The 14,517-nt window shown below is 43.2% G+C and overlaps 1 protein-coding gene across 1 annotated transcript; it reads right to left on the bottom strand.

Annotated features, from left to right (window-relative positions):
• Positions 1–788: 788 nt before the first annotated feature.
• On the bottom strand, positions 789–14,481 carry LOC149408072 (uncharacterized). The gene is given in 9 exon segments (XM_089623655.1): positions 789–951; positions 1,067–1,296; positions 1,363–1,464; positions 1,530–1,622; positions 1,684–2,079; positions 2,853–3,068; positions 3,140–3,242; positions 3,353–5,166; positions 14,404–14,481. Coding segments are annotated over 9 exon segments (3,195 nt in total).
• Between the last annotated feature and the right edge of the window lie 36 nt (positions 14,482–14,517).

Below are 14,517 nucleotides of genomic sequence, written 5' to 3'. Positions count from 1 at the left end.
ATCATTTACAACTGAATGTCCAACACAAGTTCAAGACAGACCATTGTCGCTTTGAACTTTACGATGCGGCTTACGCCTTCAGTAAAACAGCATTCGAAGCTAATTTTAGACAGTTGAGACGTAAGGATGTCGAGATGGCAAAGTATCTCGAAGAAGTTGGTGTCGCACTACTACAAATATGGGCATCAGGTGCGACAAAAGTCGCACCTGATGCCCACATAGTCGCACCCGATAGTACTATCGGGTGCGACTTTAGGTGCGACTGAGTCGCACCTAAAAGTCCGCAGCTAATATTATTGGGTGCGACATGTCGCACCCAATAGTATATACTATTAGGTGCGACACTATTGGGTGCGACTTATCGCACCTGAAGTCGCGCCTATTTTTCCGTGGGAACTTAAGAATAAGGAGGGAATTTGACTTTAGGGTGCGACAATACCCTACTCGCCAACGTATTGGGTGCGACGAGTCGCACCCAATAGCCTACCCGCCAACTTATTGGGTGCGACTAGTCGCACCCAATACCCTTCCCGCCATAGTATTGGGTGCGACGAGTCGCACCCGATTCCCAATTTATTTAAATTTTTTTTATAAATATTAGAATTAGAATATAATATTATTAAAATTAGAAATTAATATTATTAGAATTATAATAGAATTATAATTAGAATTAGAAATTAATATTTCATATTAAAATATTTTTAATATACAAGAAACTAATACGAGTTTGTTCGCTAATATAAAAATATACAAGTGCAACTATTTTCATTGTTGCCTATAAAACTTATCTATAGAGGAATTTCCTCTTCCTCCAAATAAGTTGCCTCCGCGGCCACTACTGCTGCTTCCTCCTCGGCCATTGCCGCTACCGCTAGGACGATCACGCTGAAACTCCGCAGAACCTGGCGTTTCATTATCAGCCATTGCCGCTGATGTCTGCGTAGGGGAAGCCTGAGTATGCATTTGTGTAAACGAAAGCAGTTGTCGCTGCATCTCTTTCATCTGCATTTGTTGTGCCGCCATTTGAGCTTGTTGTGCTTCCAACTGAGCTTGCAACTCGGTATACAGTACTGGATCGGCGCGTGACTGAGGTGACGAACCAGACGAGCTTCCATCTTGAGCTCGAGCCACACTCAAAGCCCCAACTGGTGTCGTGGGTCCTATCCCGACATCCCTATCACGGCGTGGCCCGAGAACTTCATGCATCGCATACTCCTCTGCGCGTTCGAGGCTCACCTCTTCGCCTCTCTCCTTCGCTAATCGCAAAATATCTGCCACTTGGGCGTTGATTCGCGCCTTTACAAAAAAATCAAATAAAATTATTATATAATTATTATTAAGTAATTAAATAAAGTAACTTACAAATTGTTGACTCGCGAAGGGCGTTGTCCAGTTGTCGTTAATATCTTGATGCTTTTTCTCCCACGTCGCTAATGCGGAGGACAATGTCCCATCCTCCTTCCTCTACAAGTTTTAATCATCAAAATAAGACTAATGTGTCTAATGTTAATAAAAATTAAGCAACTTACGCTCTTCTGTCGATGAGCGAAAAAAGGTATCGACCCTTGTCTGGCCTTTGTCAGCTTCTTCTTCGCATTTTGTCGGTTGCGGTCAGCCTTTGCCTGCGAGACATAAATTCATTTAATTCGATTCGATGAGAAAAAAATCATGTTCAACTCATACCTTATGTTCCGGTGTGTTGAACACCTCTATTGCCTTCAACCAAGCCTCGTGCGTATAGCCCTTTGGTGTTTCTTCTCTGGCGAGCTCTATTTTCCCGCAAAACTTGTTGAAGAATCTAGATGATAACTTTGACTTTTGGTTGCGTCGCAACCGCTTCATTTCGCGAATGATAGTAGACTCTATCTCGTTGCGAATGCAATTAGCTGGCACTCTCTCGCTAGTTGCAGGATCCTCGTACACAAAACGGTACTCGTTATGGATTGCGGTCATAACGGCCGTCACATGCTGAGGCTCGACTTCATTCCAGTCATTTGCGTGTGCTTGAAACGTCGCCTTGATCAAGTTTCCAAGACGGTTCGAGAAGGTGCCGATCAAGGGATTTTGCTCCCTGATGTCCTGGTAGAACATCATGTGTCGCCGATCGTAGCGAACTACATTCGCACCAGGAGTCCCTACCCCTGCTCTCGCTGACACGAGACCCTTCGTTAGTCCACGTGTGTTCTTCGATCCAGAGGATCCCGGCGTCTGTGGTGGATCCTCGCCTCCACCTGCTCCAGTCGACATCCTATAAGAAGAAAACAAAATTAGAAAACAAAGAAACGTGGACGACACCACGAAATTTTATTACAATGCCCTCACATATGGCGGAGGAAAACCGTGGTTACATATTAGATAAATATTACTCATTCATCATCATCACTGCCTATAATGTTAGTATCTTCTATATCTACATCAACATCTTCTCCCTCAAAAACGATGTGTACCTCATTATCCTCATCAAATTCTTCATCATCGTCAACGATACTGACTAGCTCAATTTCAGCGGTTTCGTGTCGATGATTCAGACCTTCGATGTTTGACAATTCTATTGTCAATGGGACCAAGGCTGATATGGTAGGGTCAACTTCGGGAATGTCCCAAATCCCTCGATGATTGCATTCCTGAACAATTTCCCAATCGCCACCTTTAACAAGATCTTGGATGTAGAAGACTTGTTTCGCCTGAGTCGCGAGTACGAACGGCTCATCTGTAAACCACTCTTTAGCGGTATAAGAACTCGTCGCTCCAGTAATCTTATCAATATGCACTATTCGCCCTGTATTGTACTTGTCACCATACCAAATGCATTTGAATAGTACGACACGACAGTTATGTCTATAGTTAAGCACGATGACATCTTCCATTCGTCCGTAGAAATTGTACTCATCCACGGGCACACATACACCACTGTTTTGAGTTATTCGTTGATTATCACGACGACGAGTGATGAACTTCACGCCGTTAACAAAACAGCTCGAATATTGATGGGCGATTTCCAATGAACCGACAGACAATTCGTAGAGCTCTTCAGACACGTCAGAGCCACCAACTTTTATGTCATAAATCTGGTTCAAAACAAAGGAATTCTTAGCACTTTTAACTCTTTGAATTATTTGGTTTGAGGTTTAGGGTTTACCTTTTTTGCAAACCAATCTTTGAATTCTTTTCTATGCGTTGCTTCGAGTTCAGCATCTTCAATGCCCACTTGAGAATTCCTTCGTATGAGTTCCAAATGCTCACTGTTGTTCGAAACTTTACTCAAATAACAGATTATTTTCTATACCACTCCGCCTTCTCTCTCTGCTCATCGTCTAATATTATCGGCTTCATCATCCCATAAGGCACACACATCTCGGATCGAAAAACAGAAAGCTCTCGAACTGGAACTTCATTAACACTTTTCTTATCCTCCAGATACCTTCCAACGAACGTTAGAGCTTCTTCTACAACGTAAGCTTCCGCAATAGAGCCTTCAGGCCTAGCTCTGTTTTTAACAAAATGTTTTAACGTCCCAAGGTATCTCTCAAAAGGGTACATCCACCGCATATGAACCGGGCCGCCATACAACGCTTCCTCTGGTAGATGAATCGCCACGTGAATCATGATCGTGAAAAAAGCAGGTGGAAATATCATCTCAAGCTTACATAGTATCTCGACAATGGAATTTTGTGCTTTTTCGAGATCTTCCACTCTCAACGTTCTAGAACTAATCAACCTGAAAAAGTTGCAAAGTTCGAAGATCGTATCCTGTATTGCCTTTGGCACAAAAGGGCGAATACCAACAGCCAACAACCTCTGCAAGATCACGTGGCAATCGTGCGACTTCAAACCTGTGAGCTTCCCGTCAGCAATCACATTTTTCTACTAATTACCAGCGAGGCCATCTGGAAATTCGACAGATTGGAGGAACTCGGTAAACCGCTGCCTCTGCTCAAGGGTCAAAGTGTACGCTACTTGCGGTTTGTACCACCTATTCCCTTGTTCTTGCAAGTGCAAACTGGTTTTGATTTTCAAGTCCATTAAATCAAACCTCGCCTTCTCGGTGTCATAGTTTTTATTTTCTAAGCTAAGCATGGTCCCAAGAAGATTCTCGCACACGTTCTTCTCTACGTGCATGACATCCAAGTTGTGCTTCAACTCCAACTCTAACCAGTAAGGCAACTCGTAGAAGATGCTTTTCTTCGCCCAATTAAGCTCACTCTCGGCTCGCTTTCGTTTTCTGCCAAAGGAACCAGCGTGTTTACCAGTTTTCGTGCAAGAAACACTAGCCAACTGAACTAGTATGTCTTGCGGAGTCAACTTGTCGGGTTTACTGTGTCTCTCGTGGCGATTTGTGTAGTGATCGCTACTTTTCCTCAATCGGTGACGCGTGGGCAAAAATCGACGATGGTCGTGGTACACAATTCTGTTTCTGACTTTCAGTGACGGCGTGTCAAGGTTCCACGTGGGGCAAGCGAGATACCCTTGGCCACTCCATCCCGATAAATACGATCGAGCCGGAAAGTCGTTTATCGTCCAGAGTAGCGCAGCACGTAACTGAAACACTTCATCGTTGGCTCCATCTCGAACGTTGAATCGCGTCTCCCACAATTCTTTCAGCTCTTCAACTAGTGGCTGCAAGAACACGTCCATGTTTTTGCCTGGTGAGCTCGGCCCGGGAATCAGAAGCGTCAGCATAAGGTACTCTTTCTTCATGCACAACCAAGGCGGCAAGTTGTACGCAGTCAGCACCACAGGCCACATGCTGTACGCTAGACTCATTTCTCCAAACGGGTTGAACCCGTCAGAAGCTAATCCAAGCCGCACGTTCCGAGGCTCTTCAGCAAATTCTGGGTATCTCTCGTCCAGGTTCTTCCACGTCGTACCATCCGCAGGATGTCGCAAAATGCCTTCTTCTCTGACGCGATCTCTTTCGTGCCACTGCATCTGAAGCGACGTGTGTCGAGAGGCGTACAACCGCTTCAATCGATCTTTCAGGGGAAAATATCGCAATATCTTTTGCGGTATCTGTTTCCCAGTCGGCTTCCATCTGCTCTCGTTGCAAACTGGGCACACTTTAGCTTTCTCGAGATCTTTTCGAAACAAGACGCAGTCGTTTGTGCACACGTCGATCATCTCGTACCCCATGCCAAAGCGCTTCAGTTTCGCCTTTGCCTCGTAGTGCTTTTCCGGAATTCGGTTACCGGTTGGATGAGACTTCCTCGAGAGCTGCAAGAGTTCTGTGAACGACTTGTTCGTCCAATGGTTCGTGACTTTGATGTGCATCAACGAAACCAAGAACGACAAAGACAAAAACTCTTTGCATCCAGGGTACAATTCCGCTTCCAAATCGGCAAATAAGTCTTCCACTTGCTCTTCTGCGCGCACCTCGCTCGGGGTCGGATCCGCAAAGTCGTCGAAATCCTCGTGGTCCATGATATCATGCAGGGCATCGTGCAATCCTCCTACTCCTCTCTGATCAGTTCCAATGGGGTCTTCACCATGAGTAAGGACAAGGCGCTCGCCGTGATGATACCATTCTGTGTAGCCTGGGCTAAACCCATTGTCCAGGAGGTGATGCCTTACGACCCCGATGGCGTGCCATCTCACGTTGTTGCAAGACTTGCAAGGACAACGATATTGGCCATTTTCGTTCGGTTGTCTGCTTGCAATGCGGATAAACTCGTTAACCCCTGTTTTATACTGCAAGTTCAACCTCTCGTTCTCGGTAACCCAATCTCTACTTGGATTAGACATTGATTTCGCTGAACGAGAAAGACAACGAGAATTATTAATTAGCATTGAAAGTCCGATCTTACTAAAGGACCGAGAGCGAATTTAGAAGGAATGAGAGAGAGACCGTGAAAGGTATCTTATTTTTTTAAAATGGATTGTAGAAATTATGGGAAAGATACTAAAGCACCTCAAGATCCTGGAAACAATCCTGGAAAATGGATTGTTTTTTAAAATGGACTGTTTCTAGTGGATTTCGATTCTAATTGGTTCAAAACTCTACCGAAATTTTGGCAGAGTTTCCCCTATAATATTGTTAAACCAAAAACCTGCAAACTACTTTAAAAACATTTAAAATCCAACCAGAAACTATCATATTAATTTACTAATTTCTAAACCGAGCCTCCGTGGCTCGGTCACAACATTTTATCAATATCTATAAAACAATCACTCAATAATTAATTAATTACAATATCATAAAGAACTAATCTAATAAAATAGTTTTAACAATTAACCAATTTCAATCTTAATTAAACTAAGATTTAAAATTTAAAATTAGTTACATAACCAGTTTCATTATTAAGTACAAATTGTTAACAATTAAACTACAAATTAATTAATTAACTAAACTAACAACTTATTAACCAATTTGATTTCCACTACAAATTAATTAGTTAACTAAACTAATTATATATAAACACTATATATATTAACAATTATAATTACATTAATTAATACATGTACTTATTAAACAAAAATATACTTCATTCATTAAATTAACAAATTAATCAACAAGTTAATTAAATTAACTACTTATTAACCTAACATATTAACATACTTATTAAAATGTAATAACTAATTAGTATTTTTATAAACATGTGAATTAATTACATAAATAACAACTTAACTAACTAATTACTATAACTAATCAATTAATTTAATTAACGTAAATAACCACTAACCTTCACCGACGGGGCTGCGAGGTACAAGGCGCGGCAACGTGGAGGCGACGCGGCGCTCGTATAGGCTGAGGCGATGCGGAGAGGACGGGATGATGACCAGGGCTGGCGAGGCACGAATAAAGGTCAAGGCGTCGGAAATCATGGCCATAATTTACAAAAATGAAATAAAATAAAAAACATACCGAGGCTGAGAAGATAGTGGTCGGAGGTGGTCGTGGCGGAGGGATGGTGGTCGGAGGTGGTGGTGACGGAGAGATTGTGGTCGGAGAAACAAAAAAAAAAGTAAAGATGGTGGAGGTGAGGTGGCGGCGGAGCTTCACAGGGCACGGTTGGTGGTGGTGATTACTCGGTGGTGGCGACAATCTTGCACTCGGTGGTGGTTCTTGGAGTTGAGATTCCGGCGTGGTGGTCTCGGTGGTGGCTTGGTCGGAGAGAGATATTGTGGTGGTGAGGTGGCGGCGGAGCTTCACAAGGCACGGCTGCGGAGGATCGGCGCGGAGGAGAGGACCGGTGCGGACTTGGACGTCGGAGAAGACCGGTACGCGCGCGTGGTGGCTCGGAAAAGAGAGAGGGACAGAGGGAGCGAGGTCGCAGAGGGAGGGAGAGAGGGAGGGAGAGTCGCAGAGGGAGAGAGAGAGGGAGGGAGAGTCGCACAGGGTGTTGGGGCTGTTGTGAAGAAGATGAAGAAGACGCAGCTTTAAAAACTAACCCTAGTAATCAGGTGCGACAAAGTCGCACCTGATACTCGAGTAGGTGTGACTAGTCGCACCTAAAAAGGATGATAGGTGCGACTAGTCTTACCTGAAAGTTAAAAAAAAAATAAATAAAAAATAAATACCACGTCAGACAAATGAAAAAAATGAGGGGGAGAAGTTGAGCGCTTTTTTTAAGACTTTCAGGTGCGACTAGTCGCACCTGAAAGTTTTCAAAACTATTGGGTGCGACTAGTCGCACCCAATACCACTTAAAATCAGCGAAATTGTTTTCATTTTTGGAGCCCTTTGGGTGCGACAAGTCGCACCTGTTGCCCATTTAGGTGCGACTTTTAGGTGCGACAAGTCGCACCTAATGCCCCTCCGCACCAGAAAGGCTTATTTGTAGTAGTGTCGATCGGTGGGCCAGAGGTTTCTTTCCTAAAAAACGGTAAAAGTCTAGAACTTCTTTTGTACTGAATTTTTTATGTCGTTGATTATATAAATCAAGTATGTTTTATATAGGTACGACCTAATGACGAGCAACAACGCAGAAAGCTTCAACAACAAAACAAGGAATGCTAGGACGTTTCCCATTACGACGTTGCTCGAGTTTATTCGATTCACACTTCAAACTTGGTTTTTTGAACGAGAAGAGATAGCGAACAAGTTGAACACAAAATTGACACCAACGTGGCAATATGATCTCGCACAGCTAAATAATAAGGCAAAGTTCGTCAATGCGTACGGGCTTGGTCTATATGAATGTCATGTCAAAGACGCAAGAGGTGATTTCGATGTAGACCTTATGGCGAAGACATGCACTTGTGGACTACCACAACAATTGAATATCCCGTGCGAGCATTCTATCGCAGCAGCCCAACATCGAAGTGTGGACGTGTACTCGTTATGTAGTGACTTTTATTTGAAGGAAACGTGGATTGAGATGTACAAGGAAGCCATATATCCGGTTGGCAATGAAGATCAATGGGATGTCCCGGATGAGATAAAAAAACATGAAAGTTTCGGAACCCATTGAAAAGAAGCAAGCCGGTCGACCGAATAAAAGTAAACAAGGAAGAAGAAGAATTAATCGATACCCATCTCAAGGCGAAAAGATTGTTGTCCAGCGAAAATGCGAGAAATGTGGTGGTAGGGGATGTTGTCGCTCATTTTCGGACAACGATTTAGGAACCAAAAGCGGTTAGACCCAAGGCCGGACCAAGTGATCTCGCTTCGGTTCGAGCGTGTCGGACTTGGTATCCCAAGTCGTCCCTTAGCTGTGAATGTCCCTTGAGTTCGTCCGAGTACCTGAAAAGGAAGAAAGAACAGGTGAACTAGGAAGGGAAAACAGAGGGGGTGCCTCTGTTTACCTCTCCGACGCTCAACATTAGTAGGATTGAGGTGGAGTAAAGAGGTTTTAGAGGTGGTGAGAGGCCAAAGATGAGCGAAACGAGTGAAGTATGAGTTCGACAGCGTTTCGGGACTCAAAAGTGGATTACCTTTGGGAGAGGACAGACCTCTCTATTTATAGGCGACCAAGGGGTGTTTGGAGAACCCCTTGGCCGAGCGAGCTTCTTGGGTCGGCCATTGGCCGAGTGAACTTCTTGGAAGGTTCACTCGGCCATTGGCCGAGTGAAGTGCATGGCCGGCTGAAGGTTCACTCGGCCAATGGCAAAGTGAACTGTTTGGGAGGTTCACTCGGCCATTGGCCGAGTGAACTGCATGGCCGGCTGAGGGTTCACTCGGCCAATGGCCGAGCGAACTGTTTGGGAGGTTCACTCGGCCATTGGCCGAGTGAACTGCATGGCCGACTGAGGGTTCACTCGGCCAATGGCCGAGTGAACTGCTTGAGAGGTTCACTCGGCCATTGGCCGGCTGAGGGTTCACTCGGCCAATGGCCGAGTGAACTTCTTGAGAGGTTCACTCGGCCATTGGCCGAGTGAACTGCATGGCCGGCTGAGCATATGGCCGGCTGACCCTTGGACCGGCCATGGGCCGGCTGAGCACATGGCCGGCCATGGGCCGGCTGACCCTTGGGTCGGCCATTGGCCGGCTGAGCATATGGCCGGCCATTGGCCGGCTGAACCTTGGGTCGGCCATTGGGTTGGGCCGGCCAATGGCTGAGGCAAGGCTTCGCCGCCCGAGGCCTCACGCCGATCGCGTGGGTCGAAGTGACACCTTTGTCCTCGTCGGTCCGAGACGGGCCGACAACAGGGGACATAACAGAAAAACATGCACTTGGAGGGATTAAAACTTTAGACTTTGTGTTATTTTTATTTTTAAATTTAAAACTTTAACGTTTATTTGAGTTACCTGTTTATTTTGGTTAATGGAGTGTCATGACATGGACTTTTTTCGATTCAACTCCGTGACAACGACGAAGATCTCAACTCGCTTTTGTCCCAAAACTCATTTTCGTCCACAAATGTCTCGAAAACTAAACCCTTTGTGAATGTGTGAATTTGTGATGTTTTTAGGGCAAAGTGGAAAAGAAAAGTAATTAAAAATAGATATATGATAATAACTCGGTCATAGAGTCATATCATCATATATCTACAGTCTGTGTTCCTCTGTCAAAGTGGACAAGTAAAGTCATGTTATCATATCATCATGAATGAAGAGATGAAGAAGGAAGACACCAAAAAAAATTGCAAACCTTCATTTTTTTCTTCACAAATTAAACGTCCCTCAGACTTATGGTATTCTCATTTTTTTTTCTCGGGCTAGTTAGTATTTTTGATATAGATATATATGGGCGTGTGTGTATGAAAGACCGAGCGCCGCCATAAATCCTCCCATGCAATGATGAGTAATGATTTATGTTTATCGTATCAGTTTATTGTGTCAGTTTCTTTTTCATGTATTTTGCATTTAATGTTGTCCAAACATTTTGGAATTAATGCCATTTATGGGCGATGGGTTTAAAAATAATTTGATCTTCACTCATTATCCGTTAAGTTTACACTTTACACACATCACATCTTTTTAAATCATAGAAAACATTGATTCTCAAATTTACTGATATAGTCTTTATATAGATTATAAAATTACATGTTTATAAGGTACAACAAAAAAAACATATTCATTCAATAGTCAACAAACCATTACATACAATCCTAACTTGTAAAAAACTTGTAACAAAAAATGTAAAAATGTTTACCTGTATGCACATTGTGGGACATTTTGATCGACGAGTCACGTCGGGTGAGTGAACTTAATTTCACCGTGCTCACTCTCTCGGTAAGAGTTGGGATGGTTCTTGAAGAAACCACCTATGGCCACAATCCTAGCAAATGCTCGAGTCCAAGTCTGAATAATAAACATTTTAACAATGTTAAGTAACCCCTATAATTTAATTGTGAATAACATAACATTTTACGTACCTCCATCATCTCCGTGAAGTCTTTTTGATTATTTGACGACTGCATGAGATCCTTTTGGAAATCCAGGACGGTAATGGTCCAGGCCTCGATGTCTATCCGAAATGTGAACCAATGAACGTTCTTGAAGTTCACGACGAACAGGATCTCGCGAGCACTATCCCCAGGCAAAATATCGGTGTCCCTATACCCAGTCATTGGGGTAATAGTTGCCCTCATGTCCCAGTCCACGGGTTCGGGCTCTGCCCCCAGCTCGATGGCCTTCTTGATGTTCGCTTCTTCCATGGTGAATCGGCCGTACACGTGCTGGACCCACCGACAATCCATGATTCGAACGTCTTGCCGATATCCGTCGAGAGCTCGTTGGCGAGCCTGAATCATGTGAATTATAGCATCAATATGCTGAGACACAACCAACATATAGCGTTATTTTAAATTGATATGGAAAGTTAAATTATATAATTAATAACGTACCGAATCACGTAGCCATCTGGTTTCTGTCAATATCGTGTCGAAGAAATTCGTGTCTCCGTCGCACGTCTTCAGGCGAGCAGACTCCATGAACTTGCCGTCCCACTTTTTTGTCCGCACCCACTTAACGAAATTATCAAACTCTTTTAGCTTCGCGTCCTTCAATGGCTTGAACTTGGGGATCGGCTTTTCTGAATACCTGGGCCTCGTCGGATCAGTGAAATCGGCCCAATGCGACGACTTCTGTCGCACTTGCCGATCTGGACGTGGCAGAGTAAGTTGTGCCTTGTGGTTTTTCCTTTTAAGCGGAGTTGTGAGCGGGCGTTGCTTCTCCGGAATGTCTTCTCTACGAGGACTCGATGAAGACGTCGACAACCTGGGCGAAGTCACCGGCCTGATCTCCGATCGCTTCGACGACTCGCGATGCGTAGAAGACGGCTTCTTCGACTTCTTCGATGACTCGCGATGCGTAGAAGACGGCTCTGGCTTGTGCGATGAAGACGCCGACTTTTGACCAGCCGCCGGAAGAGGAAGAGGAGGAGGAGGAAGGGTCCGGCGTTTACGACGACCATCAGCTTGGGTCGTGGGAATATCACCCCCAGGCAAGCCCGTTTCTTCCTCAAACAAAATGTTCAGCCTCTTCCACATATCAAGCTGAGAGTCAAAGTAATAAAATATGTCACGAAATTTAAACTTGTCACAAAAATTTAAACTTAACTCTAAAACGTTAAATTAAATTTAAATTTAACTCTAAAACGTTAAATTAAATTTAAGCTTAACTTTACAACGTTAAATTAAAGTAAAGTAAAATGAAATTTCAACTTAACTTTAAAACGTTAAATTAAATTTAAACTTAACTCTAAAACGTTAAATTAAATTTAAACTCAACTCTAAAACGTTAAAATAAAATTTAAACTCAACTTTAAAACGTTAAATTATATTTAAACTTAACTCTAAAACGTTAAATTAAATTTAAACTCAACTTTAAAACGTTAAATTAAATTTAAACTCAACTCTAAAACGTTAAAATTAAATTTGAACTCAACTTTAAAACGTTAAATTAAAATTTAAACTCAACTCTAAAACGTTAAAATAAAATTTAAACTCAACTTTAAAACGTTAAATTATATTTAAACTTAATTCTAAAACGTTAAATTAAATTTAAACTCAACTTTAAAACGTTAAAATAAAATTTAAACTCAACTTTAAAACGTTAAATTATATTTAAACTTAGCTCTAAAACGTTAAATTAAATTTAAACTCAACTTTAAAACGTTAAATTAAATATAAACTCAACTCTAAAACGTTAAATTGATTTAAATATAACTTGATTTAAATCTAACCTGGTTATCCCTGATGCGCTCAACTCTACGGCCGGTCGTGCTAAGAGCACGTAAGACAATCCCTTGTGACTGCATCATTTGTTCTTGGGATGCTCGCAGTTGTTCTTGGGAAGCTCGCATTTCTTCCCACATTTCCCGTGTTATGACAAAGGGCTCGGGAATGTCGGCGCGAGAGGTCGGTGTGGGCCTCGATCCCATTGCGGGAGTGGTCGGACTACCAAGTCCAAGACCAGGAGTGTCTGACACGTGTTCGTCGTCGGAGTCTCCGACGATGACATCTTCTGCAACAGTCGCGACTCGATCTATTTCTTCTTCGATATCCCGCGGCTCTATCGCATCTTCTCCCTCGACGTCTATGGGATACAGACATTTGCTCGTCTGTGTCTCGAGGAGAGTGAAAAATTCTTTCTCTGGTGCCCTTGGTCGCAGCATTTGAAGAACACCCACCTACAATACATTAATAAACGTTACCAATATTCCAAAATAATGTAAAATACATTAATAAACGTTAAATAATAAAAAGTTACCATTTTTTTATTCAGGATGGCCTCGATGTCTTTGCCCATTATGACCACATTACTAGACCACGAGTGCATCATGGGAACACGAATCCCCTGGTTCGATCCGAACCTCATCCCGATCTCTAGGATAGCCTCGTACGTCCAGTAATGAAGGGTATGGAGATTACCCGTCAATGTGTACTTGGCCTCTTTCTGTGCCACGTCCGGCTTGTCCTTCAACTTCTTTTGCAGCATCTCGTGATAACGCCTTAGGTTCACCGAGAGGCTGGAATACGTCTCCGCCCAACTCAAATTTCCCCAACGCATCGTGAAGAAGAACGGGAGGTCTTGAACGATGTATAGAAATTTCTGCCACCTTTCTTCGATGGCTTTGTTGGCTGGCTGCCTTAGAAGATACCCATAGACGAATACGAGCAGCCCGAGCTTGAACGCATCGTCATGGCTTTGACATATGGGGAACGCGTTGATCAACACGCTCAACTTGCTTCCGACAACGCCGTTCAAGTGGTCCGTGATCAATCGATCGTTGTTTCGCTCGTCTTGTTCGGCTTTGGTCGGACCGTCTTCATAGCTCATCCCCGAGACGAGTGCGTGCTCGAGGCGTCCAAATCGTACTCGTTTGCCTCCGATACCAAAATGCATCTCCCCCCGTATGTACGAGCACCGGTGAGAAACCAAGCTCGCTCTCCGTAAAAAATTGCTCGAACGGAGTCCCGAGGATTCGTTCTTTTATCCCGAGCTCATCGAATCTCCTCCGTACCAGCTAAAAGATCCCCGTCCCACCGTAGGTGATACGCCCCGGGAATGAGACGTTGTATATGTAATTCAAATTTTCCTAAAAAACAACAAAATTAGGTCAGAATCACAATTCATCGTATGGCATCGTACAGACTCGTATAGCATCGTATCACAAAAAATTCTATTTTTTTAAAACTATCGTACAGCATCGTATAACATCGTAAAACAAAAAAAATTAATTTTTTTAAAACTATCGTACAGCATCGTATAGCATCGTATCGCATCGTACAACATCGTACGATATCGTATCGCATCGTACGACTATTTAAAAAAAAAAACTTAAACCCATCGTACACCATCGTATCGCATCGTACAGCTCTATGAATTTCGTCGTACGACATCGTACAACATCGTACGACATCGTACGATGCATCAATCTCATCGTACACTGGCCCTAATTTCAAACCCTAACATTCTAAATCCGACCAAAATCAACTCAAATAAGATTAATACTAACTCATAAACCCTATTCTAACTATTTCCAAAGACATTTAACAACAAATTAGTTGAAAACTTACCTTTTTAGATGATTTTTGAGCTCGGGATTTCTGTGTTTCACCGCCGCCGAAGATTGAAGCATTTCCATCGTACGCCATCGTCCTCTATCGTGTTATATCGTACTGGCTCGTACA

The sequence above is a fragment of the Urtica dioica genome, chromosome 1 (genome assembly GCF_054948205.1).
Source record: "Urtica dioica subsp. dioica isolate 48M chromosome 1, U.dioica_male_clone48M_v1_H2, whole genome shotgun sequence".
Taxonomy (NCBI): Eukaryota; Viridiplantae; Streptophyta; class Magnoliopsida; order Rosales; family Urticaceae; genus Urtica; species Urtica dioica.
This window is presented reverse-complemented; position numbering and strand designations above follow the sequence as displayed.